The sequence below is a fragment of the Pangasianodon hypophthalmus genome, chromosome 3 (assembly GCF_027358585.1).
Source record: "Pangasianodon hypophthalmus isolate fPanHyp1 chromosome 3, fPanHyp1.pri, whole genome shotgun sequence".
Classification (NCBI taxonomy): Eukaryota; Metazoa; Chordata; class Actinopteri; order Siluriformes; family Pangasiidae; genus Pangasianodon; species Pangasianodon hypophthalmus.
This window is the reverse complement of record NC_069712.1, coordinates 30,162,509-30,187,870: the sequence shown is the minus strand read 5'-3', so window position 1 is coordinate 30,187,870 and position 25,362 is coordinate 30,162,509. Positions and strand designations below refer to the sequence as shown.

Here is a 25,362-nt window from a genome sequence, read left to right as displayed (position 1 = left end):
AATAAAGTTGAAGTTTCATTTATTAGATTTTGTTACTCCACTGGTTCTCTCACCTCGCTGCAGGTTTAAAGGTAAACTACATGCACTTTTTTTAAAGTAAAATATACATACTAATGGAACAAAAGGTGTACGCTTGAGGGTTCCACCCCAGCAATGAGGCATGTCGAGTGTGGCACACGTTCTGGATGGATGGATGGATGGATGGATATATGGTTGGAAAGAGGTAACATAGAAACAGAGAGAGAATTTGATAAACAGAGAGCTGGAATAGAAGTGGCTTATAAAAGTGTACATACTGGACATACACTTAAAGACGTAGTACATGGAGCAAATAGATAAACAACTAACAAGAAAAAAAAAGAATCCGGCATGCTCTGTTTTGTTTCTGTCCAAGCATGGCACTCGTTACAGATGGATGGCTGGATGGATGAATAGAGGGATAGTGGAAAAGGTTGACCAAGATGAGAAGAAAAGAAGGACGCTACAAAGTTTTTCCTGTATGGAAAAAACACAAATAATGTCTTCAGCGAGGATGAGAAAGGGCTGGAAAGAGTGACGGATGGGAGGCCTGAATCATACAGTCTGGGTACGGAAGATTAAAATGTCCCAGCACGGGAGCTACACACAATATGATTTTTATGGCTGTCCACATATTTTGGAGAGTCGAGAGGATGTTGTGATCCTTAATGTATTTATTTTTTTTACTCTAAAAAAGGGGCCATCTCGCTTGTAAAACTGGCTTACCACAATTTTCTTCCCTTTGGATTAATGTTGCTATTTGACTTAAATGTTATTAATATATCCTGATATGCATACCAAGGGATGAATAAAATTACACCCTTTTTCTCTACAAAACTGGAGGACTTTCTAAAGAAACAGATCTGGTCGAAAATATAGTATAGCCATGAAAGTTATAAATAATGATTATTCTTGGGACACCTCATGACTATAATGCTCATGATCTCTGTTTTTCCACTCCTTTTGTGTTTCCCTCACTCTTATACTGGTTGACAGGGGAAGGAAGTGATAGAGAGACAGAGATCAAGAGAATAGAGGAGTGAAAGAGGTCATTGAGAAGAGAGAAGAGAGAAGAGACGCAAGCATGGTTTAGAGGTTGACAAAATCCTCCCTAGAGATCCCAACACAATAATGTGATTCATTTGACCTTTGACCTTGCTGAGTAATGAAAACGATCCATTACACCCCAATATCAATAAAGTCACTTTTTTAAATATCAAGATCAAGACTTGTAAGCAGGATCCAAGGTTGCACTACCAAGAACTTCTCAATTTATTTACATACTACCAATGCAAATTAAGATTTTCTTTCCTCTCACCTATACACAGTCTATGTTACTCAAGCATGGCTGATGAACTCTGACCTTTGCATGAGCCTCGCATGACTTCCAGCTGGGGGTCGCGGCACTTGGCGCGCTGGAACTCACAACGTGAGGCGAAGGTTCGTCCGTCAGACGCACACAGAGGCTTGCGTGGAGCACTGGAGCAATCCATGTTACACTCCTTCTCCTGGTCAACTCGTAGGAACTGCAGGAGGGTGCACAGAAAAAGAGAGACAGTGTTACAAACCTAAAAATTTCATTACATTTCATTACGATTGAACGGCTATCCAGTCAATGCTACACTGAAGGGTGATTTAGGCTGCCTTTCGGAAAAATCACTTGGAGTGGCGACTTATCCAAACTGTCTCGGAAAGATCGGATCTTGCTGAGCTTCACTGGAAAACTGCCCAAACCCAAACAGCTCAAACAGCACAGTGAAGCCGCAACAGGAAATAAAAACATGAAGTCAATAATATAGAGTAACAGAATAAATGTGAGTTGGAGTGAATTAGAATTAACAAGCTATTGGAAATTCAGAAATTTCTGAAGTTTGAGTCCAGGACACAATTTGCATTAGCGAATCTGTAGTAGGCTTTGAGAAGAAAGAAACGTAAGCAGAGACAAGACGCAGGTTATAAACTAAAACTCTAATTAGCTTTCAAAACGGTGCTGATATATGAAGAAACAGTTTGATTTATTATAAATCTGCTTCAGATCATATGTCAAACTGGCAAACTAGTTTAATTGAGACTCAAGCAGGCAAAAACATATATAACTTTTTTAAATTTTTATAAATTTTTTATTAAAGAATAAAATTTATTACTTGATATATGTGTGATGTATGTGCTAGTCCTTATTATTGCTGTGGCTCTTTAGTGTTGCTTTACTATGTGCGTGTGTTGGTGTGCATCCTGTGTAAAGTTGTGGCTCTCTTTGTTCTTGCTACAACTATCCTGCACTTGTTTCTGGTCACTCACTGGAAAGCCATCCTTGCGGTGCTTACATCACTGTCAGCTCTTTTACCAGCTCTTATTATATTCTGCCTCACTTGTTAGATAAAAGCGTCAGCCAGATAAATAAATGTAAATGAACATCTGAGCTGGCAGGATATCTGAAAACATCATTGGTTCTAACAAAAGGACAAAGAGATCTATTGTGGCAGTAAATAAGGCAAGTAAGGCCTGGTTTGGCATGCAAATTTTTGTGGTTTGTCTTTTCACTGCATTGTCAGCAGTGTTGGGAAAAAATTGGTTGCAGATACTGTATGTTTTTATCATGTGTTACGACTTGTCCTATTAAACATGTGTTACGACTCTTCTGTTTTCAGCATGTGTTCTCAATGTTCCTAGGTCTGAATACAATCCAAAAGCCATATATACAGAGACGATTTTAGATGCATGTAAGGACAGTATGATTGATTTTGTTTTTCTAGCACTTTATAGAAATTAGATTAAAAACATGTTGATAGATACAAGAGGACCTATCAACTCTTTCAAGGAAAAAAATCCATCAAAATCATTTTTGGCTTACAAGTGGATAATTTTGAACGTTTCTGGAACCAAGAACAACAGTACCACCGATGGTCGTGCATAAACTCTGAATGCGTAAACTTCGTGGGTCAAAACATAGGCACAGAGCATCAAACACAGATAATCCATACACCAGGAATTGGGAAAACAAGGCTTCCACTTATGAGACAAGTGCACAAGAAGGAACAGAAACAACAGGGCAGAAATAACCAAACTGAAACACGGAACAGGTGAACACAGTAGGGGAATAACACCCAGTGACAGGACAGGGGCTGAGACAGGACCAAACCAAAACAAAGGCATATGATCAAACATAAACAAAAGCACATGGAGTGAACTCAAAACAAAATGACCGGAGAGCAGAGCTTGTCATGCCTTGAAACACACCGGGGGTATTTATGACAGGTATGAACAGGCTGGGGCTCTACACACCCTTTCCAAAAGCTGGCTGGGGAGGGCACATTGGTGTTCCAGGAATTTCTGGCCAAGACTCTTTTCTTTGAATTTTAAAAATAGAAGTTTCTCTGTATGATGTATTTGGTGCCGATGATAACCTGACAATAGTGTTTTTTTCCATTTTCTTTTCACCTCATTTTCACCTTTTCTCTAATTTGGCTTTAGATTTCAACCTTTTCAAGCAGCTGTTATGCTGTTAAATAATATATCTTTTTATTGGCATAGACGTGAGTCTAAATAACTTCGGCTTCTTCCTCTGAGAAAGTCTTTTTTTTATCACATACTTTTAGCGCTCATTTTAGCGCTGTAAGCTTTACCTTTTAAGGAGTTTTGTGGGGGTCACCAAATGCAAATCAGCTGTGCCATGCTCACGCCTGGTAATTTACAGATGATGGGCTTTCATTAACTTACGCACACAAGTATGAAGAAAATCAGCGTTTCCAAAATGTTTGTAAATCCTGTGGAATTTTTTTAGATTACGCAAACATTTCCACACAACCTTACTAAAAGATTGATAAATGAGGCCCATTGTCCAAATCAGTGTATAATGTACAAATCACACAAAGGAAGAAATGGCAGAGGTCTAAGGTTTTTTTTTTGGTTTGAACGAAAGAGTTGTCTGACATCAAGCGCAGATTTGCGGTGGAGTCACAGCACGATTACAGACTTGAAATGTTTGACATAAAAATATAGCTATCACGGATGGTGCTGCTTACCTTTTTTTCAATGACTGTGATACTTTTTCAATGACTGTGATACTTTTATGCCTATAATGAGACCCGTTCTAAGGCTCAACACTAATGGTTTCATAATAGAAACGCTTAATTTTTTTTAGCCCTCGTCAAACTGCATGTGTTCCTCGATTGTTGTGTCTTCACTACCACCTCCAATTCGACCTTTCATGCAATGAATTGCTTATTCAAATCCTGAATAAAAGTAACCTCCACGCAGTGTGTGCTGCCACTCACAGATCCATTCGCTGCCTTGTCTTGCCTGGGAAGCGAGTATAAGACGTTCAAAGAGGGTCACATGTGATGCTTTTGTCTGTCTGTCAGTCTCACACCTGTGCACTGTCTCACACACACACACACACACACACACACACACGCAAAACATGTTTATATATCTGTGTATATGTGAGATGAAAAGGGAAGTCTGGCTGTTGACATTTGTGACCCAATGTTGAAGATCTTTCAATTCATCCTCATTTGTCTTGCTCTTGTTTTCTCTCTTTCTCTTTCTCTCTCACTCTCTCTCTTTCTCTCACAAACATTCAACAACCCTGCTCTAAACTTGTCTACTCTTTGTTTAGCCAGTGTAACATTTCATGCAAAATATTCAAGAGTGGGCATGAAGTGCTCACGCTCTGTTGAGTCAACAGGTGTGGGGGTTATGCGAGAGAGATTTGTGAATATACATGGCAAAAAACCACAAGCCGAGCTTTTCAATATCTCTCTCTTTTTTTTTTTTAAATAAATGACTCACTCTTTACCGCTAATTCTTCACCACAAAGCCTCAGAGACTCAAAGGCCTCAAAGGCCGCAGGACCACGCCTCAGTCGTAAATCAGAAAAGAGGAAAGGAAACAGACACTTTGTCGGGTAAATCATTGCCCATCCAGAAAATTAGCTCTACATGACAGCTTACAAATGAGCATGTGTGTGTGTGTGTATATGTGTGTGTGTGTTTTAAAGAGCTTTGCACCTGGCAGAGGGGTGATTAAGAGGGTTAAAGGAATAGTTGCCCCATGGTGAAGGGAGTCAGATCTTCTGTCATATCTGACCATAAATCTCATGTGGCTTTATGTAAGAGAAGAGAAAAAGAGTGTGTGTGTATTAGTGTATATCATCATGAGTGTGTGTGATGAATGTATGGGATGAGGCTTGTTTAGATCCAGTGAAACCAGAGGTTTTTACAAAAAAAAAACAAAAAAAAAAACGCCTCACTAATTTCTCTTTCATGTGTATAAGTGGCCGGCAGTGAACTCTCTGTCCTTTCTTTCATTTTTTCTGCTTCATCCAAATATAAACCAGGCAATAAAAGAACAATAGTTCTTCTCAATTCAATCACCCCTCTGCCCCCCGTCTACTCCTTTTTTGCACTTTATTTCATCCATTTCGGAACGAATGAATATTAACTCGTGCATGAAAGCGTCTCCTTTTTGCGAGTGCTGTTTGGGGTCTGTGTGTTTCCAGCTCCTGACTGACAGTGTCCCACTGTCTGAGGTCACAGAGGCCCCTCACCCTTCTCCCCCGTTTGCACTCGTCCTGTCTTCCTCTCTCTTCCTCCCCCCATCTATCTCTCTGCAGCTGTGCCCTCGTGCCCTGTTCACTCTGTCTTTCGTGGCTGTGCTGTCAGATGTCTCGGCGGGAGGCTGGAAGGAGTTGTCAGGCACCAGCTTGAGTTTGCGCCGGTGCGAAATCGGGACAAGGCCCTTATATTCTTATTGTGAAAATGATCGTTTTTAAATTATTGCTGAAAGAGGAACAACAGTAAAATGCTTATTTTTTTCAACATTACACTTTTTGAGCTTGGCTTAATGAAATAATAAGGAGATAAATTTAATGCATGTAAAATAAAGATGAAATATTCTTTAAAAATCATTTGTACCTTCATTGTGACATTTGATGGTACAACTGTAATATTATTTCAGATTCTTTATTCTGAAGAACCATTTTAAATATTTACTTCAATCACTTTAATATATGATACGTTAACATATTATTTTTTTAAGTAAATTAATTGAGAAAATTAAAAGTTAAATGAGATCATGCCATATTTGTACATGTTAATTGTCTGTAAAATGTATCGTATGTATATCACACACACACACACCCTCTCACACACTGATTCACACACTATGGGCAATGTAAATCACACCTGGGGTAAATCCACCTACTGGAGGAGGAGCTGTGAGGCATCTTATGATTTTTGCAAATGCATTTCTGTAAAACCAGCAGCCTTTGGCTACATATCTGATACAGCTTACGAAATAAATATTAAAAAAATGAAACAAACAGATGGACAACATGTGGAATTCGGGCAATAGCCAAAGAGTCAAACAATTTATTTTTTCTGTCTATAACACCTCTTGACAGCTTATATATATATGGGTAATTCAGTTTGTAATCAGACACAGGGTGTCCAAACATCCACGATGCACCTGCGCCTTTAAGATATATGCAGAAATCAAACATATTTCAGCAAAGTCTTTAGTTTTAGAAGTTTATACAGTATAAAATGACAAAATTTCACCATGTCAAGCATTTTCTCATGCAGGACATGAGGGCTAACTGTCTCAAGCTCGTCATCTCAGATCAACAGCTGATCTGGGAGGGAATGTCAGCCAGGACCGACTGCTAAGTTTTTTAAAACAGCGATAATAAAACTCACAGTTTCGGCCACCACAGAGTTCAGCCAATTGAAAATAGCCAATCCGGAAACAAAAGGGGACAGTAAAGTCCAGCCCAAGACTACGACGTGAAACCATTCACAAGCCCTGTGGGATTCTCCAGTCACCCACTATGACTGTCAAACACTGTCATTTTCCAGTTTTAACAGCTGGTCGCAAATGTCCCAAATAGAAAAAAAAAGGACAAATGGACAACCGCTGCTACCTCCCAGCATGGACAAACTGGATATCATAGCAAACAGACGGGCCACAGACGAAGAGAATAGCAAACAGATGACACCAAACTGGTCCGAAAAAGAGAGGTAATACAATGCAGATCGTTTGCGGTTAGCTCGACAGCTCTGAAAGGCCAGAGTTCGGCTTTTTCTGCAAGACTAATACAATGCATTCAGTGCGAACAAGAGCACAGGAAGAGCAGATGAATGGAGTGTTTAAGTGAATAGATTGAAGGATCACTATAGTCTTGGTGTGATTCATACTCATCAAACAGTACGTTTGAATAGACCTGGCTGTTTCTTTGCTTGAGTGTGAGGTAACCCATCTTGGTGAATGTTTTTAGCTTCTATCATGAAGTGTGTGTGAGTAACAGAGGAACGGGCAGTTGACATTGATGTATAGCTTTTGACAATTTCTCCTGCTTCCTTAATGATTTAGCATTGTCCTCTCCAGCACGTAGCCAAACAAAATGAGACAGAAAGAATTGCTTATTATGAAATTAGTGCCTTTCCGATCCTTGCCTTCTGCATTTCCTTTCATTCCTTCTTGCTTTGTTATTCATTCTCCTATTCTTTCAACCTAAAGCTAAATTGTCCCAGAGCTAGGCTATAGAAATGAAAATTATGAACAGAGTTCAACAGTTTTAAGGGACGTGTGGGAGAGCAGGGCTGCATGCAAGCAATTTTTAAATACATTTCTTTCTCAGGGACCCACCAGCATAGTAAACCCCAAATCCTATTACCCCCCTCAAGGCAGTGAAGCATTGTGGGACTGAAAAGCTGCGTTGTGGAGGCCAGCTTCCAGCAGAGAGCACATTGTGCAGTGTTACAGCCCGGGTAAGAACAAGAGGTCCCGGGTACCCCTCCTCTTCTTGCCCTAGAGGGGCCCTGGGCCCCGCTCTTTTTGCCCCTAACACCCCAACTGTGAGGGGTCAATGGGGGCCACTGGTGGAAAGCAACAGGGCTGGTATGGATGTGTGAAGCACTTCTATTGCAAGCTTCCTGGGATTGGGTGGGAACTCATTAGTCCCCAGCTTGGTGGAAAAGGAAGAAAGTGACAGCTTTTAACCAGGCTATTAAAGGGGAAAAGTGTTTAATTGCTGTGCAAAAGATGTAAGGATAAAGAAAAGAGCGGGAGAATGGATCTTTTTTTTTGTCTGTGCAGGTGCATTTCACAAGTGCATTTCTATCTATGTTTTTTTCTAATCTGAACAAATCGGATTATCCGTACACAGATTTTATCAGATATGCAAAAAGAACGAGTCGTTTGAATGGGTTAAAAAAAAATCACACACGGATGAAAGCATTTGCATACTTTAGCTGCTCAAATCCAAACCAAGAAGACATTCATGAACTAGAAGCTCTATCAAATACCAACCTTGCGATTGAAACAATACCACATACTGTGTCTCATGCAGACTATTCCCACTAAACAAAACAACATCCATTCTCTGTGACTTTTTTAAAACCAGAATAACACTGATACGTCTGTCTACAAGTTAGAAAAATATACTAGAGCTGTTCTCCTTCCCAAGTTTGAGTCACACTGCGCAAAATATTAGTTCAATGTGGAAATGTGGTGAAATGTGTGGACTTGGATTTCAATGGCAGAAACTGCAGCAGAAATAGTGTTCGTAGCATGAAGAGGCAGCTATCAACACCAGTTTAACACCATGGAGAAGGATGAAACTAGTAAAAACAAATGGATAGCAGTGTAGTGATGGGCAATCCTGTGCTGAATACTGGCTCTCTTCCAATCCTACACTGGACCGGGTAGATATATAAACATATAATTACATATATTTCCTACATGCAAATAGCAAGCCATGACTGCAATTTGTATATTTGCAATCACTCACTCAAGCATCTTAAGCCAGTTTTAGACTGTACAATTTTCTGTCTGATTTTACTGAGAAAAATCTCACGTCGTAAAAGAATTCTTTGGTCGTAAGTTGTAGTGGGCCGGTCTTACAATGCATAATGTGAAGTGCTCATCAGAGGGCGAATTAGCGTCTTTGTGTCTGAAGACAGGCGATGACAAAGTTCTGGCAGTGACACACTTTGTTTAAATTAAAATCTTAGAGTGTGATCGCTGCTACAACACTCGTCTGCCAATGTCCGTGCAAAATATGATATTGCGTCTTATATCACACCGCGGTTTAATTCTAGATTCTGATGGGTCAGAAGGTGTTGATTCATTTTCTTTAACAGCAGTTCTGACAGTATTGCTGCTGCAAAGCAACTCACAGGTTTGTATTAATATGCTCATTTTAATAAACTATAATTTCTAAAGTATTTAGCATCTATGGAAGGAGTCTCCAGTTTCTGTCCTTTCTGGATAACATGACTTTTTTTTTGGCTTATCAACCTCAAGAGAGAGAGAAGGAACACAGGCTGGTGAGGGAATGACTGTTTATAGCTGCTATATTGTAAGTGATAACAGGAACTAACTTGTTTCATGGATGTTCCGCAGCATTAAATGTGGTATCAGTAACTCTGCTTTGAGTCAGGCTGCAACACACCACCCTGTCTTTGATTTTTTTTTTCTTATAACAGCAACCCCCCATGTGTTTTATTTCTTACATATACAACAAGGAATTGGCAAGAACTAAAGGTCTGAAGATATGAGATGCACTAAATGTTTGGTAAGCCAGAGTAATCAGTATCTGAGTGTGAATGTATGTGTGTGCAGGCACGTGCAAGAATGCAGTGTGTGTGTCTGCACAATGCAACGCTGCCTCCCACATTCCTGGTTGCAAGTAGGGAGCGCGGTTAACTACACAAAGCTATTTGTTAACATTTGGTCGTGAGGTATCTCTGCATGGCCAGCAAATAATGAGGCTGGGGCAGCAGCAGCAGATCTAACCCCTAAATCACACAGCTCCCCGGCTGACACCATGCAGTCCTCTGCATTGTCATTTACACACGTGCTCATACATGTGCATATTTTTGCAGTTGTGCTGGTTTGATATCACACTAGCAAGGTAATTAATAAATGGAACACTCTCAGAAAAGGGGTACTAATCTGTACCTTTTTTGTTGCTGGGGTGGTAACCTCAAGGGTATACCTTTCCTTAATTTTCTGTCCAAACTGGTCATTTGCCAATTCCCACCCACTATCCAGCGGTCCCCGATCACACGGCAGCTTCCTCAGAGACACGTGAAGCCAACCTCTGTATCTTTTCGAACTAGTGCTTATGCTGTTTCACATGGCAGTGTAACACACTCAGAGGAAAGTGCTATCTGCCCTCTTCCGCATACATGAGCTCACACAATTGGCTAGTGACACTGTGACTGACAGGAGAGAGAGAGTATGCCATCCCCCTCACCCAGAGTGCATGGCCAGTTTTGCTCTCTAGGGCTCCTGGCCACAGATGGCTGTGGCAGTGTTGAGATTTTAACTTTCTGATTCAAATGGTGAATGATTCTGTTGTGCCCACCTTAAATAATTTAAAAGTTTACCACACTACCCACTAGGTACAAGGAACAAAATGTACAAAAGATTCAGACCTGAGGATTAAACCCCAGTGATAAGGAGAGGGATGGTTAAGTACTTTTTCTGAGAGCATAAAGGGTAAATCAACATGCACCAAGCCAGTTGGTTAAAGTTGAAAGGAGGTCATGTGATTAGCATTACATTCTGTGTCTCCTCTGAACAAAATCACAGTCTTGGATAGCTTGAAGCAACTTGGTTGATATTTCTTCCAGAGTGCTGTCTCCAGTCCAACCTGTAAGAGGATCTGTGCTGTTAAAACAGGACGACTTAAGAAACCAATTCTACTTTATTACTGTGAAATTGGCTTTCCCTGGCGCAGACTATGAAGTGTGCGAAGTGTGTACCAAAAAACCTGCAGGAACTCAGCAGTTTATTTTCTCCCTCTCCTATCTGACTTTCGGGTCGATTTGTACTTTTACCCCAGCAAATATGTGCAGTCATGTAGATGCCCTTGAGACCAAATTGCCAAAGGCCCTCGATTCATGGATAGCTGGCCTGGCGCAGACTAGCGGGGAAGCAGATGCCAGCGGGGGGGGGAACATTGACAGCCACTGTATCTCTGGCCATGGTGCTAACAACCCATATCAGCACCAGTTAGACACACTCAGTACCAGCAATGCCCCCTTTCCCAAACTCCCAAGAATCTCTCACACCAAAACCGCTGATTGGCTGTAGAAGAACATTCAACACACACATTTGTACAGAGCTGACAGAACCAGAACTAGATGGAAAACAAAGATAAGCCCAAGACTGACTTGAAATCTACCCGATTCTGTGGTCTAAAATTTTAATGCTAGTTACGTTTAAAGACCAAAATAAGACCATAAGGTAAAAATTACAGCTTTTTTTTCAGACTAAGGCACATATTATATCTCAAAGCCTGTCAAACAGACACAAACATTGACTGCTTACCAACATTTATGGATTATAAAGTGGGCTATTTCCTATTCCTCCACTGACATGTTTAAGCTCGCTGGCATGCACAGAGTATTGGTTTCCCATAAGTGCTCGGGCTAGCTTCTCTATCAAAGCCAGCTCTGTTCCTGCTCCTCGCTCCCATAGGCCTGTCTCGGGTGGCTACGGGGTAATGAAGAGCGGCTTCCCGCAGTCACCGGGCTGGGTGTGTGTGTGTACACACGCCGCTGGCCGCAGAAGCTGTTACATATTTGGCAGGACTGTGAATCTCACACTGTTCCAGGCAGTGGACAGGTACACCAGGCTGTGCCAAGTCCTGGCATCAGGAGGATATGTACTGATAGTGCACCTGTGATTCAGCATGTGTTACGTTACACAGAGAAAGATTTGACTTAATTTTTTTTTTTAAATAAACAGGTCAAATCTTTATGATTTAGGTGCTTTCTGAGTTTCTCACCAGCTAGTGACGTTCCGAGCGAACCTGACTTTCAGCACCTACATAAAAATCTTGGCTGGTCAAGCCGTTCTCAAAGTGCGTGCCAGATTCAGTGGCCTAAAAATAACGTCCTCACAATAACACAAGCTGACCAAAGTATAAGCTTGGGCTGGAGTTGCACAATGAACATTTCTCGAGAGTACAGCGAGACTCTGAGACTCTGAGCCACTCTAAAATGCTCGGAAATTTTCAGCAGTGAAAGGAAACGTTCATGCTTTCATTACTGGGTATGCTGCAAAAAACTATTAAGCAGACAAAAAATGTGTTGTCTTTTTACTTTATATTTCTGACATGCAGTCAACAATTTAAAAACCATGACTTCCTCAGTCTCATCAATCACCACTCTGTTAAAAAAAAGATTTGATGTTGATTAATAAATAATTACATAGAATGTCCATAGCATGAGCGCTTCATCAGCAGCAACACCACCCTAATATAATTTTGCGTTCATTCATTCATCTTCATCCTGGTCGCAACTGGTGGAACACTGGTCGCAAAGCGAGAATACACTCTGAATGGGATGCCAGTCCATCGCAGGACATCATGCACACACTCATTCTCATCTAGAGGCAGTTTATCTTAGCCAGTCCACCTACATGCATGTTTTTGGGAAGCGGGAGGAAACCTGAGAACCTGGAGGAACCCCACACGGGAGAATATGTGAAACTCCACACAGACAGTAACCTGATGGGCCTCAGGAGCTGTGAGGAGGCAAATCTATAACTGGACTTCCCAACCAAATAAAAGCTGTTCTTTGTATATGAAATCGGCTAAGGCATAGATGTTTAAAACCCTTTACAATTTCACAGGCTGGATAATTATCTGCAGTGAAAATAGCAGAGGAAAAGTGAAAAAGGAGAGAAAAAGGTTGATCAGAGGATGCTGCTTCTTCACGCTTTCTTCAGTAAATGTAGATGATGATGATGATGATGAAAATTATCATAACCTTTATGAACTGTCAATATATAGTCAATATAGCAGTGTTTATTGTGCATTTACAATTTGTTAACAGAATGCATTATAAGCAGTGTCTATAGCACTGAAAGTGAGGCCAAGTATGCTTAGTGCACGATGTTTAGTTGTAGACACACTGACAAATTCTTTAATACGTTATGAAATTTTGTAGTATCACTGTGGTGGTATCAAGATAGCTAGAAAGCATAATGCATTTTCAAAAACAATGCTTTATGAATGCATTATGTGTTATGAATGTGTTCATACTTCAGCATGACCTTCATAGAAAGTGTTACCGAGTTTTCCTTCATCATGCTTTCCTGTGTGTCCTAACAATGATCATCATCATCATCATCATCATCTCTATCAACCTCTAGTAAAGTTTTCCAGCACTGTAATACTCATGTCTGCAGTCTTTAAAGTCATCACCACCATCATCATCAAAATGAATGCAAGATTTAGCATTATTTAGTGATCTGTGTGCTTTATTGCGAAATAAAAAAAGAATAAAAATTCTGACTGTCATTACTATCTCAAGCGTTTTCATCAACAGATTCAGCATCATGATTAAGACGTTCTCTGTAAGCTTCAGCAGCAGTGCATTTTCCAGCAGATCATACCTTCAGGTTAAATCTAGAACCATTAAAGGTTCTTCAGTTGTTCTTTAATGTTCTATACATAATCCTACAACTGAGTGTTTCCCTATAGGGCTCAGAATATGCACTTTTATGAGGATAATAACCCTTAACTATTCAAAGAACCCTTCCTTTATGGGAAAACCACAACCATTTCACATGTGATTATGGGAATATCTGGAAAAACAGGTGAAAGTGCATTTTAACATGTTGACAGCACGTGAACTATATGTGATCACACGTTACAAAAAAAAAAAAAAAGAAAGAATGAATGAATCATGTAAAAAAATGTGAAAAATAAAAACACCTGCACATGAGGTGTCTAAAAACCCACGTGTGTAGATTTCACGTGAAGTTCATGTGCGTTGTCTTTAAATTCACCACCACCGCCACCACCACCAAGAAGAATGCTAAATACTTGTAATCAGATATATCATAGCTATGATTGTTGTAGCACATTCCTTTCTTTATTTAGTGATCTGTGCATGCTCTCCTGTCTCCAGAGTTCTCATCATCAGAAGCAGCACCATGACCATCAAGTTTTCTGACACAGTAAGCACTAACTCAGAGAAGAAGCTGTTTTTCTGGCACTATCACACTTTCCTCTCCTAAAAGTGATCATCCTCTTGCTCTCTTCCTCCTCACCACCCGCGCGTGCTGGACTCACCGTGATCTCGGAGAGTTTCTGCGCGCGCGCCTCCTGAAGCAGCCCGAACACCAGCAGCAGCAGCAGCAGCAGCACAGAGTCCCGCATCCTGACCCCCAAAATCTCTCCCAAAGCTCTCTTTCTCCTTAATGTGGCTCCTGCAGCAGCACGCAGATCCGCTTTTGTTCCTGTCTGATAGGCTGATTACAGGTGAAGCTGGTTTCTTAGAGGCTTTTGCGCAGCAGGGATCTGAGCGGAGAGATGCGCTGAGCTGAGACTGCACACTGCCTTTAGATACGATCACTCCCCCCTGTCTCTCTCTCTCTCTCTCCCTCGCTCTCTCTCTCTCCTCCCCCTGTGTGAGCAGTTATCGGATGGAGGGGGTTTGGTTTTTATGAATCTTTTGGATACTGGTAGCTTTAACGCAAACACTAAATGGATACTTCTCTCTTATACCCTTATTCTATTTATTTATTTTATTATTTTTTAATAAAATGACCTAATTTGCATTAAATATCTTTTTATTTCACATTTCCTTTTAGTATTTTTCTTTCTTTTTATTGTACTGATTTTTAAATGTTACTTATTATGATTATTATTATTACTATTATTATTATTATTATGATTATTATTTCCTTTTCTCATCAGCAAACATAAGCTGCAGCAGCACTGCAGTTTCCAGCAAACAAAGGTTTAATGTAGAACCCTTTAAGATATAAATCTAAGGGTTCTTCAGTTATTCTCCGAGGATCTGTACAGAACACTGAGAGGATCAGAAAAGGGTTCCACTGACATTTAACTATTCAAAGAACCCTCTCTTATATCCTTTTCTTTTCTTTTTTTATTTCCCTTTCTCTGATTTATTTTGAATGTATTGTTTTCTTTATTTCATATTTCTTCTTGTACTTTTTTATTTCTTTTTCTCACCAACAATCACTGAGGAAAGAAAAAAAAGCTGCACTGCAGTTTCCAGCACTCTTAAGAAACAAAGTTTTAACACTTAAGGGTTCTTCAGTTGTTACTGAAGGCTCTGTACAGAAGCCTACAGCTAGTGTTTCCTGTATGGGTTCCAAACATCAACTTTTAGGAAGTTAGCTATTCAGAGAACCCTTGAAGAACCCATGAAGCGTTCTTGCTTTCTAAGAATGTTAATTGATGATAACACACTGTACATGGTTTATACTTTTCATTCTTTTCTTTCTTTCTTTTATTTCAGGAAAGGCTATATAAATATAGCAATACATACAGCAACTGATGATGATGGTGCTGATGATGCAGCAGCTGATGATGATGATGATGATGATGCTGATGATGCAGCGGCTGATGATGATGATGATGGACTCTAACAACCATCTTCATTATAATACTAGAGCTATTTAGATGATACAAAATCAATTTAAAGAGAAAGTTACGACATCTGCTGTGTAGGATTGAAGTAAGAAACAGGCTGTATTTTGTGGTTCCTTGGGCTGGCCTACATCTGTGATTTACAAATTTGTATATATATATTTGCCCCAGTAAATTCAAAGAGGAATTTAATTTGCCTCGTGCTGACTTCAGTGTCCACTGACACATAACCTGATGAAGGAAAATGACCTCGAATTGGTAGAAAGTAGCTGACTCGCTTAAACAACATTAGTCTTAGTGCTAAAGTGAGAATGATGTTCAGCTGACTGAACATCTTGCATTAGAAGATAATAAAAAACATTCATATTGATAAACGAAGTTGTTAAATGTTAACAGATTTATAAAGCCAGATGTTCTATCATCTGGCAGTATATATGCTCATCTATCTATCTATCTATCTATATATATATATATATATATATATATATATATGTATGTGTATGTGTGTGTGTGTGTGTGTGTATGTGTGTGCTTATATGTTCAAGCGATTACAAAAAAAAAAAACACTGTTAAATTAAACACGGGTACATGGCGCCCTCTGCTGGTAGGCTTTCAGTAATACAGTTTCTCAAGTGCAGCTCGCTTCCTGTTCCAAGACTTTACTGCAACATACCATAAAAAACATTAAAATGTTTTTAGAAAATAAATAATTCATTTATTCACCTTCAGAAATCACTTTATCCTGGTCAGGGTTGTAAATCCGTCGCCGGTCCCGGGAACACTGGGCAATACATCGCAGGGCATCATGCACACACACATTCATACACTGATTCACACCTAGGGGCAGTATTACACAACCAATCCACCTACCAGCATGTTTTGGAAGTTGGGAGGAAACCAGTGAACCCAGAAGAAACCTACACACACACAGAGAACAATTGCTACACCACAGAGACAGTAACAAGAGCTCAGGGTCAAACCCGTGGACCCTGGAGCTGTGAGGTGGCGACTCTACACCCTGCACCACCACTACCCTCCTAAAATAGATGAAATATGTTTAAATAGTTCAATTACATAATGTATTTATATCTAAATCCTATATCAGAATGACAGACGGTGCTATGGAAATGCTCACACACCCCCAAACTTCGAAGCATTAATGGCATTTTACTTAGTACCAGGATATTTCAGCTTAACTGCCTCTGCCAGGAGGTTAAGACATGGCCATATATCTTTCAGCAAAAAAATCTGATAAACATACGACCACACTAAAACAGAAATACTGCTGGAGTAAGTTGGTATTCAGTTTTATGGAGGCTAAAATCAATAGTTTTACAACATGGAAGGAGTTTCCACATAATTTCACCACAATGTTCTATGAATATTTATACCACAGCGCTGCTGAATTCTTGATTCTGAAGGTGGTGATTAATTTTCTACAGCAGCAGCTTGTTGCCGGGAGCTACGCAAATCTCAGGTTATATTAATGTTTTATAGTATAGTTTCTATAGTAACAGCTTATGCAGGGACTTGTATGGTGGTTGCGGCACATAATCTGCAGTAGGTCTACTAATAAATAGATTAATAATGTGCTGTTATTTAACACAGAAAAACGTATAATCGGTGATATGGGGAAGTTTACTGTAAGGAGACGTTTGTTTAACATTTATGGAAGGAGTCACTAGTGTCAGCACTTTGTAACAGTCAGAAAGTCTTCAGGACAGAGGAGTTTGTGTTTTCTGGTTCTCAGTAACATGCCAAGCTGAGATTTTTGCTTTATTATCTTCAAAAGGGAGAGAAAAAAAGAGAAGCTGGTGAGGGAATGACTGTTTATAGCTGCTATTACATAAGTGATAAGAGGAACTAACTTGTTTCATGAACAATCAGAAGTAACTATAAATGGATAAAAAAGTAAGACATATTGTAGTTTAATAAAACTGTGTAATTTTATTATTGGGTCGTTGAGACTCATCACACCATCCAGTCATTGATTATTTTATTTATTTATTTATATAGTAACCTTATACACATACATACCGTATATTGTAAGTTTGTGAGTCTATGAATAAGCCTCATACAATCCGCCACTCACTATCCCACAATGCTTTGCGTGTTACACAGCCTGTGCTTCACCGGAAGTGACATTGAGTGCGCTTCCTTTTTCTCCCACTGCCGGTGGCTCGTGCGTGCTCGCGCTGTAGCACTCGGATTTCTGCGTTAGCATTTAACCCGGCGAAACACACTCAGGCCTTCATCATGTCTTACCCAAATGAGGACGATGACGTAAGATTTTATGATTTATATATTATTTTGGGGTCACGCGCTGCTCTATTTCATGAGAAGTATAAACGTGCAGAGTGCACTAGCTCTCAGGAAAGATAGCCTTTTAGCCAGGGAGTCATATTTTTTTCCCTTCCTGTATTCCGACAAGCCCCGCCTCTTCGCTAGGATTGGTTAATAATATCCAGGCACCGGTAATATGATTGGTCTGGCCAGTTGTATAGTTATTACTGTCCAATTAGAGAGCTGCTTGTATGGTAGCGCTACCAATCCTATTTTAAGAAGCGGGAGTTTGCGGAATACGGGTGGGGAAGTAAATAACGTTAACAATATGGAGAGAATGTACCACTGAAGGATAAAAAGCAGAATGAAAATGTTGAGCAACGTATTCATTAACAATAAAGCGTCATAACTGTGCAGGTTTGAATTCGTAATCAGTCGTTTCTCGGATGTCTTGTTTTGTTCAGTAAGATGTAAGAATAATAAAGCATAATTACTCTCTCTCTCTCTCTCTCTCTCTCTCTCAGTATGAGCCATACAGCTACAGTGACTATGATCTCCACACTGGTGAGTGGCTAATCTTCACCTGTTCCTCTGATAATGAATGATATTGTGAACAGAATATGCATGATGCTTGTACTTGGAGCTTCTCCACCACCTTGAAAGGTTTCTGTATCCTGATGGCAAACTCCAAAAAAAAAAAAGGGATGAAAATATTACTGAGTTCTTGGAAAAGATTTCCAGTAGTTGGACTATAGCGCCATTAAACTCTACTTGAAATCCTCTCGTGTTTGCAGGTGATCCCAAAGCGGATCTGGCGTATGAGCGTCAGTACGAGCACCAGCAGACGTACCACGTCATCCCCGAGGTGATCAAGAACTTCCTGCAGTATTTCCACAAGACCATCTCTGACCTGATCGACCAGAAGGTGTACGAGCTGCAGGCCAACCGCGTGTCCAGCGAGAGCATCGAGCAGAAGATCTACGAGATCCAGGATGTCTATGAGAACAGGTAGACCCAGAAACTTCTGCAAATCCTTCCCAGTTTCCTTTCTTTCCATTATATTTGCATTTAATTTCAGGTTTAAGGTCATAATTCTGTTGCTTTCCTCATTTTACTGAATTCCTTATATCGCTTAGTATCTTACACCATCATGCTATCATCTCAACAGACTCTGTAAATTTCTCTGCCATTTTATTTGATTCACAGCTGGAATAAGCTGACAGATCGTTTCTTTAAGACGTCTCCATGGCCAGAGGCAGAAGCTATTGCTTCCTTGGTAGGAAACGGTGAGTTATTTATTATTTCCTTACTTTTTTAATAGGGATGTATTGATGTACTGAATAATGTACACTAGAAGCAAGCAACAGTGGCTTTGCTACTTGATGGCTGATGAGCCAGGTTATGGATTTAATGAACATCTGCATTTGTCTTTTTAAATGCAGACGCTGTTTTCCTGATCCTCTATAAGGAGCTTTACTACCGACACATTTATGCCAAAGTCAGCGTAAGTACTTTGGAGTTCTTTTTTTTTTTTTGCTGTGTTCTGGACTTCATTTTATTTTTAACCCAGACAGCGAATTGTATTTTGTTGATTAATATTTGTGTCGTTTGGTTCTTTTAGGGCGGCCCAACACTCGATCAGAGATTCGAATCCTACTACAACTATTGCAACCTCTTCAACTACATTCTCAGTAAGTCCTGTGTGTTTCACTATTTTGTGTGATCATTGATTATTTAAAGAAAAAAATAATTCTGGTTTACATATTGATTAGATGCTGATGGTCCTGCACCATTGGAGCTCCCCAACCAGTGGCTCTGGGACATTATTGATGAGTTCATCTACCAAGTAAGTCAAAAATGATTCGACTCACCCTGCATTCACACTCTTAAGCGAGTTCTCTTCCAAGAACTGAACAGGCCATGGTCTCAAACTGAGGGCAAACTTGTTTCTTGCTGGTTTAAATGCAGATTAAGTGGATGTTTTCACAAGATCTAAACCAGTTCCCTGGACATATAAGTAGTCCAGCTTCAGCAAATTAAAGCAACTCTCTTAATGGTTGTTTGCACAGTATGATAAATGCCCAATAATAATAAAAACAAATGATTGTACCTTCTCTAGTTCCAATCGTTCAGCCAGTACCGCTGCAAGACAGCCAAGAAGTCTGAGGAGGAGATCGACTTCCTGAGGAACAACCCGAAGATCTGGAACGTGCACAGCGTGCTGAACGTGCTGCACTCGCTGGTGGACAAGAGCAACATCAACCGCCAGCTGGAGGTCTACACCAGCGGAGGTGAGGGCTGTGGGGACAAATTCCACAGAGAAATTCCTTCTGATCGATCTTCATACTGTTAATAAAGCATAATGTAGGCTATAGAAATAAACAATATAATTTAGATACTGTAGAAATGATGCTGTAATCATAAAGACTGTCCTGTTCTCATCCCAGGACTCATTCACAGTTTGCTCAAACTGAACATTCTTTCAGCAAACTTTACAGTCTTTGACTTTGACACTGCACTTCTACTTCTACCCCTATGTACTGTAATGATTTATAATCCCACGCGCTGATGTCACCCAGAAGAGGTCAGGTTCCCTTTTGAGTCTGGCTTGTTCATTAGGGATCTAAATTTACATTTGGTTTTAAAGTGCTGTGCAAATAGAACTGAAGTGAATTTAGTATTTAACAGGTCTCAGTGACCGGGCTTGATCATTTAAGATCTAGCTGAAGCGCAGTGAATGAAGTCAGTCTTGATATTTGTACACAATTCAGTGGCCTCTAAGTCCTGAGTAACTGTGTGTTATAGGAGACCCAGAGAGCGTGGCTGGAGAATATGGCCGTCACTCTCTGTATAAGATGCTGGGCTACTTCAGCTTAGTGGGCTTGCTGAGGCTGCACTCCTTGCTGGGGGATTACTACCAGGCCATCAAAGTTCTGGAGAACATCGAACTCAACAAGAAGGTAAAAGTTGTTCATAGCGCATTCAGCTATAGTGCGTGTATCAGCTCAGAAAAACGCGGTGGCTGACTATAATGTAATGTTAATAATTGTAAATCTGAACAAATCTTTATTGTACAAATTTTTAAGACACAGAAACAGAGACTCGACTATAAATCTGGTCCGTTTTCTTTTTCTCATTTTGTTACTTGACAGTCTTACTATAAAATGGAGTAAATTAGTTGATTTTCCATAATGCAAAATGTAAACGTTTTCTACAAATTCTTGTAAATTTATTAAAGATATATTTTTTAAAAATCCTCAAATATTCAGATCCTTTGAGACTCGGAATTAAATGTGTGTCCATACAGTTTTCATCATCTTTGGGAGGTTTCTAAATTCAGTTGAGTGGACATGATTTAGAGTGTGGGGGAAAAAAATGCAATGCTGTCTATATACAGCTACAAACTGATGGCATGTCAAACCAAAAAATTGTCTGTAAATCTCTGAGACACAGATCTGGGGAGTGGTACTGAAAACTTTTTTGTTTGTTTGTTTGTTTTTTTTAATGGAAGAACTTGTTAATTTTTGCAGTATTTCAGGGAAACACCTCAAGTTGACTCAGTGAGGAATGATTACGTTATTTTTTAGAAATAATTTGACATGTGTTTTGCTGATTAAATTTAAAAACAGTTCTTGGCGGTCGACTCTTTGTAGGAACATGAATTTGTCTTTATCCTGCATTGTTTTTTTTCTGAAAATGTCTATTAAAAATGTACGGCTTCTCCTCTCCTCCACACAGAGCATGTATTCACGTGTGCCCGAGTGCCAGATCACCACCTATTACTATGTGGGTTTCGCCTACCTGATGATGCGCCGCTACCAGGATGCCATCCGAGTCTTCGCCAACATCTTACTCTACATCCAGAGGACCAGGAACATGTTCCAGAGGTCGACATACAAATACGAGATGGTCAGCATACTTGTCTTTGTTATTGAATATTTAATTGTGTGTTTTCAAGGTTACTGAAGAACAGAGAAGAATTGTTTTTACAGTTCATTTGGTTTTAAAAATTATTGAATATTAAACACTCTATATGTTTTTCAGGTTCTAGTCCTCATAATAGTTCTTAGAACTAAGTAATGTTTAAAGTGTGTTGGATTTTGTCTCCAGATTAACAAGCAGAATGAGCAGATGCATGGGCTGCTGGCCATCGCGCTGACCATGTACCCCATGAGGATCGACGAGAGCATCCACACACAGCTCCGAGAGAAATATGGAGACAAGATGCTGCGCATGCAGAAGGGGTGAGACACACACACACATTGTAAAATACAATTTACAGCTGCATTGCTCTGAAATGGATAGAGTTAGATTTGGAGTGTCCATTGCTAAGTCATTGTTTTGTGCTGATCGTTTCAGAGACCTGCAGGTGTTTGAGGAGCTGTTCAGCTTCGCCTGTCCCAAGTTCCTGTCACCTGTCGTCCCAAATTATGACAATGTGCACCCGAATTACCACAAAGAACCATTCCAGCAGCAGCTCAAAGTGTTCGCTGAGGAAGTCCAGCAGCAGGCTCAGCTCTCCACCATCCGCAGGTGTGTCACTTCATTGGTACTCCAAATGTTTTACCACAGAACATACACACCATATCATGGAAAGAAGCAATGTACAAAAAAGAGCACATTTGCTATGTCATCATGTATTTAAAAACTCACTATCTGATCTCGATATGCTAATGACATGAGATTGCGTGCAGTTTGAAAGTTTAAGCAAAAAGTGGTTGGGTGGAACCCACACTAATTGTGTTTTCTTAACACTGTATGTTTATTTAGCTAGAAATGGCTTTGTCTACAATATAATATATCACATAGTGTGTGTTGTGCACGTAACTAATATTAGCTGGCCAAATTTAAAAAAGGACTAGCTTCTGGCAATGTATCAATGCAAATATTACTGTAAATCAAAACATTAAATTTAATGGTGGTTTGGAAGCAAGTGGGTAGTTTATGGCTACCATGTTTGTCTCTCGTGTCATGGATTTAATCCTGGAAAAGTGTTCCATGCCTTTAGTTTAAAAAAAATAAATAAATAAAAAAAATACACGTATTACATTATGTAACAGATACCTAATTAGCCATGTCCTGAACAGAGCACAGGGGTGGTTATGATACTTTGAAATGCACAGAAAAATAAATGATAATATTGTGGGTGTTATCTATTACAGTGGTTCAGCAAATATGTCTATCCACAAAATGTTGTTTTGTTTGTTGCTTGCAGTTTCCTGAAGCTGTATACCACCATGCCCGTAGCAAAGCTGGCTGGATTTTTGGACATGTCCGAGCAGGAGTTCCGCATTCAGCTGCTCGTGTTCAAGCACAAGATGAAGAACCTGGTGTGGACTAGTGGCATCTCAGCGCTGGATGGAGAGTTCCAGTCAGCCTCTGAGGTCGACTTCTACATCGACAAGGTGTGCAAAGGATATATGTATATACACTATATTACCAAAAGTATTCAGTCACCCATCCAAATGATCAGAATCAGGTGTCCTAATCACTTGGCCTGGCCACAGGTGTATAAAATCAAGCACTTAGGCATGCAGACTGTTTTTACAAACATTTGTGAAAGAATGGGCCGCTCTCAGGAGCTCAGTGAATTCCAGCGTGGAACTGTCATAGGATGCCACCTGTGCAACAAATCCAGTCGTGAAATTTCCTCGCTCCTAAATATTCCACAGTCAACTGTCAGCTTTATCATAACAAAATGGAAGAGTTTGGGAACAACAGCAACTCAGCCACGAAGTGGTAGGCCACGTAAACTGACGGAGAGGGGTCAGCGGATGCTGAAGCGCATAGTGCAAAGAGGTTGTCGACTTTCTTCACAGTCAATTGCTACAGAGCTCCAAACTTCATGTGACCTTCAGATTAGCCCAAGTACAGTACGCAGAGAGCTTCATGGAATGGGTTTCCATGGCCGAGCAGCTGCATCCAAGCCACACATCACCAAGTGCAACGCAAAGCGTCGGATGCAGTGGTGTAAAGCACGCCGCCACTGGACTCTAGAGCAGTGGAGACGCGTTCTCTGGAGTGATGAATCACGCTTTTCCATCTGGCAATCTGATGGACGAGTCTGGGTTTGGAGGTTGCCAGGAGAACGGTACATTTCGGACTGCATTGTGCCGAGTGTGAAATTTGGTGGAGGAGGAATTATGGTGTGGGGTTGTTTTTCAGGAGTTGGGCTTGGCCCCTTAGTTCCAGTGAAAGGAACTTTGAATGCTTCAGGATACCAAAACATTTGGGACAATTCCATGCTCCCAACCTTATGGGAATAGTTTGGAGCGGGCCCCTTCCTCTTCCAACATGACTGTGCACCAGTGCACAAAGCAAGGTCCATAAAGACATGGATGACAGAGTCTGGTGTGGATGAACTTGACTGGCCTGCACAGAGTCCTGACCTGAACCCGATAGAACACCTTTGGGATGAATTAGAGCGGAGACTGAGAGCCAGGCCTTCTCGAACAACATCAGTGTGTGACCTCACCAATGCGCTTTTGGAAGAATGGTCAAAAATTCCTATAAACACACTCCTCAACCTTGTGGACAGCCTTCCCAGAAGAGTTGAAGCTGTAATAGCTGCAAAAGGTGGACCGACATCATACTGAACCCTATGGGTTAGGAATGGGATGGCACTTAAGTTCATATGTGAGTCAAGGCAGGTGACCGAATACTTTTGGTAATATAGTGTATATGTATATATGTGCAAAGGATAGCAGACCTGCCAGACTTCTCACATTTTGTGCCACATTTTAACATAAAAGCATGCTAGTATGAATAATTGCTCAAAAAAACCCAAAAATAAAACAAAAAATCAGATGGGCCAATCAACATATGGATTTTGACTGGGGAGAAAAAGTTCATATCTTTAATTTCTGTCTCTTGCCAGGACATGATCCACATTGCAGACACGAAGGTGGCCCGCCGTTATGGAGACTTCTTTATTCGGCAAATCCACAAGTTTGAGGAAGTAAGCATTTTTTTTTTTATTATACACCTTTATTGATATGTCAGTGTGGAATTTAGTTTCAATATAGTTTGTCTTGCCTGGACATGTCACAGCAGAAGAAGGGCAATGTGTGAGTTCAGTTTGCACACATATGCCCTCAATGCTGAGTTTAATTTGAAGCTGTTTTTGGGAAATTACTACTTTTGTTTGGCATGTAAAATTGACACCAAATGAAATCTGTGTCTGATCTGAAACAAATGAAACCCTAAAACAAGCTACAGCCTAACTTCTCGTTTATCTGAAATGTGGTTACAAGCAAGTCATAGTAAATAAAAGTCTATAGAATCACCACAAAAACGTAACATGACATTAATTACATTAATAACTTCTCTATGCTTATTTTTGCAGCTGAATCGCACCCTGAAGAAGATGTCCACATCTGGCACCTCTGGCTCCAGCAATGCCACATCACGATCATAACAGCGCTCGCTGAATTTTTCTTCTTCTTTTTTTTTTTTTAAAATTGTTGCAATTAACCCAACTTTGACATTTACTAAAAGATGAGAAGCCTACCTTTTCTCACAGATATGATGTCTTTAGCCATCTTTCATATTTTCCAACCTCCAGCATCCAGTTTGCCACATAGACAGATTCTGAAGCTTTTTCGCGGGCTGGAAAAAATAAAGTTGATGTGGTGAATATA

The 25,362-nt window shown here is 40.2% G+C and overlaps 2 protein-coding genes across 3 annotated transcripts in view; one reads left to right on the top strand and one right to left on the bottom strand.

Moving 5' to 3' along the window:
- The window catches only part of smoc2 (SPARC related modular calcium binding 2), a 38,245-nt gene extending 23,845 nt beyond the window's left edge, over window positions 1–14,400 (bottom strand). The window contains exons 1-2 of one of the 2 annotated variants that reach the window (XM_026939467.3): window positions 14,114–14,400; window positions 1,382–1,544 (exon numbers count right to left, since the gene is read on the bottom strand). In XM_026939467.3, the coding sequence (XP_026795268.1) occupies window positions 1,382–1,544; window positions 14,114–14,200 (250 nt within the window). In that variant the 5' untranslated portion in view covers window positions 14,201–14,400. The remainder of the gene's footprint in view (window positions 1–1,381; window positions 1,545–14,113) is intronic. The other variant, XM_026939468.3, reaches the window with a different exon arrangement.
- A 3,172-nt stretch (window positions 14,401–17,572) lies between these two features.
- On the top strand, window positions 17,573–25,362 carry eif3s6ip (eukaryotic translation initiation factor 3, subunit 6 interacting protein). Its single transcript, XM_026939507.3, has 15 exons — window positions 17,573–17,722; window positions 18,247–18,286; window positions 18,517–18,730; window positions 18,929–19,008; window positions 19,165–19,226; window positions 19,344–19,413; window positions 19,495–19,568; window positions 19,842–20,013; window positions 20,528–20,682; window positions 21,461–21,631; window positions 21,833–21,966; window positions 22,082–22,255; window positions 22,938–23,127; window positions 24,600–24,680; window positions 25,068–25,362. The coding sequence occupies exons 1-15, from the start codon at window positions 17,696–17,698 to the stop codon at window positions 25,137–25,139; spliced, it is 1,716 nt and encodes a 571-aa protein (XP_026795308.1). The 5' UTR covers window positions 17,573–17,695; the 3' UTR covers window positions 25,140–25,362.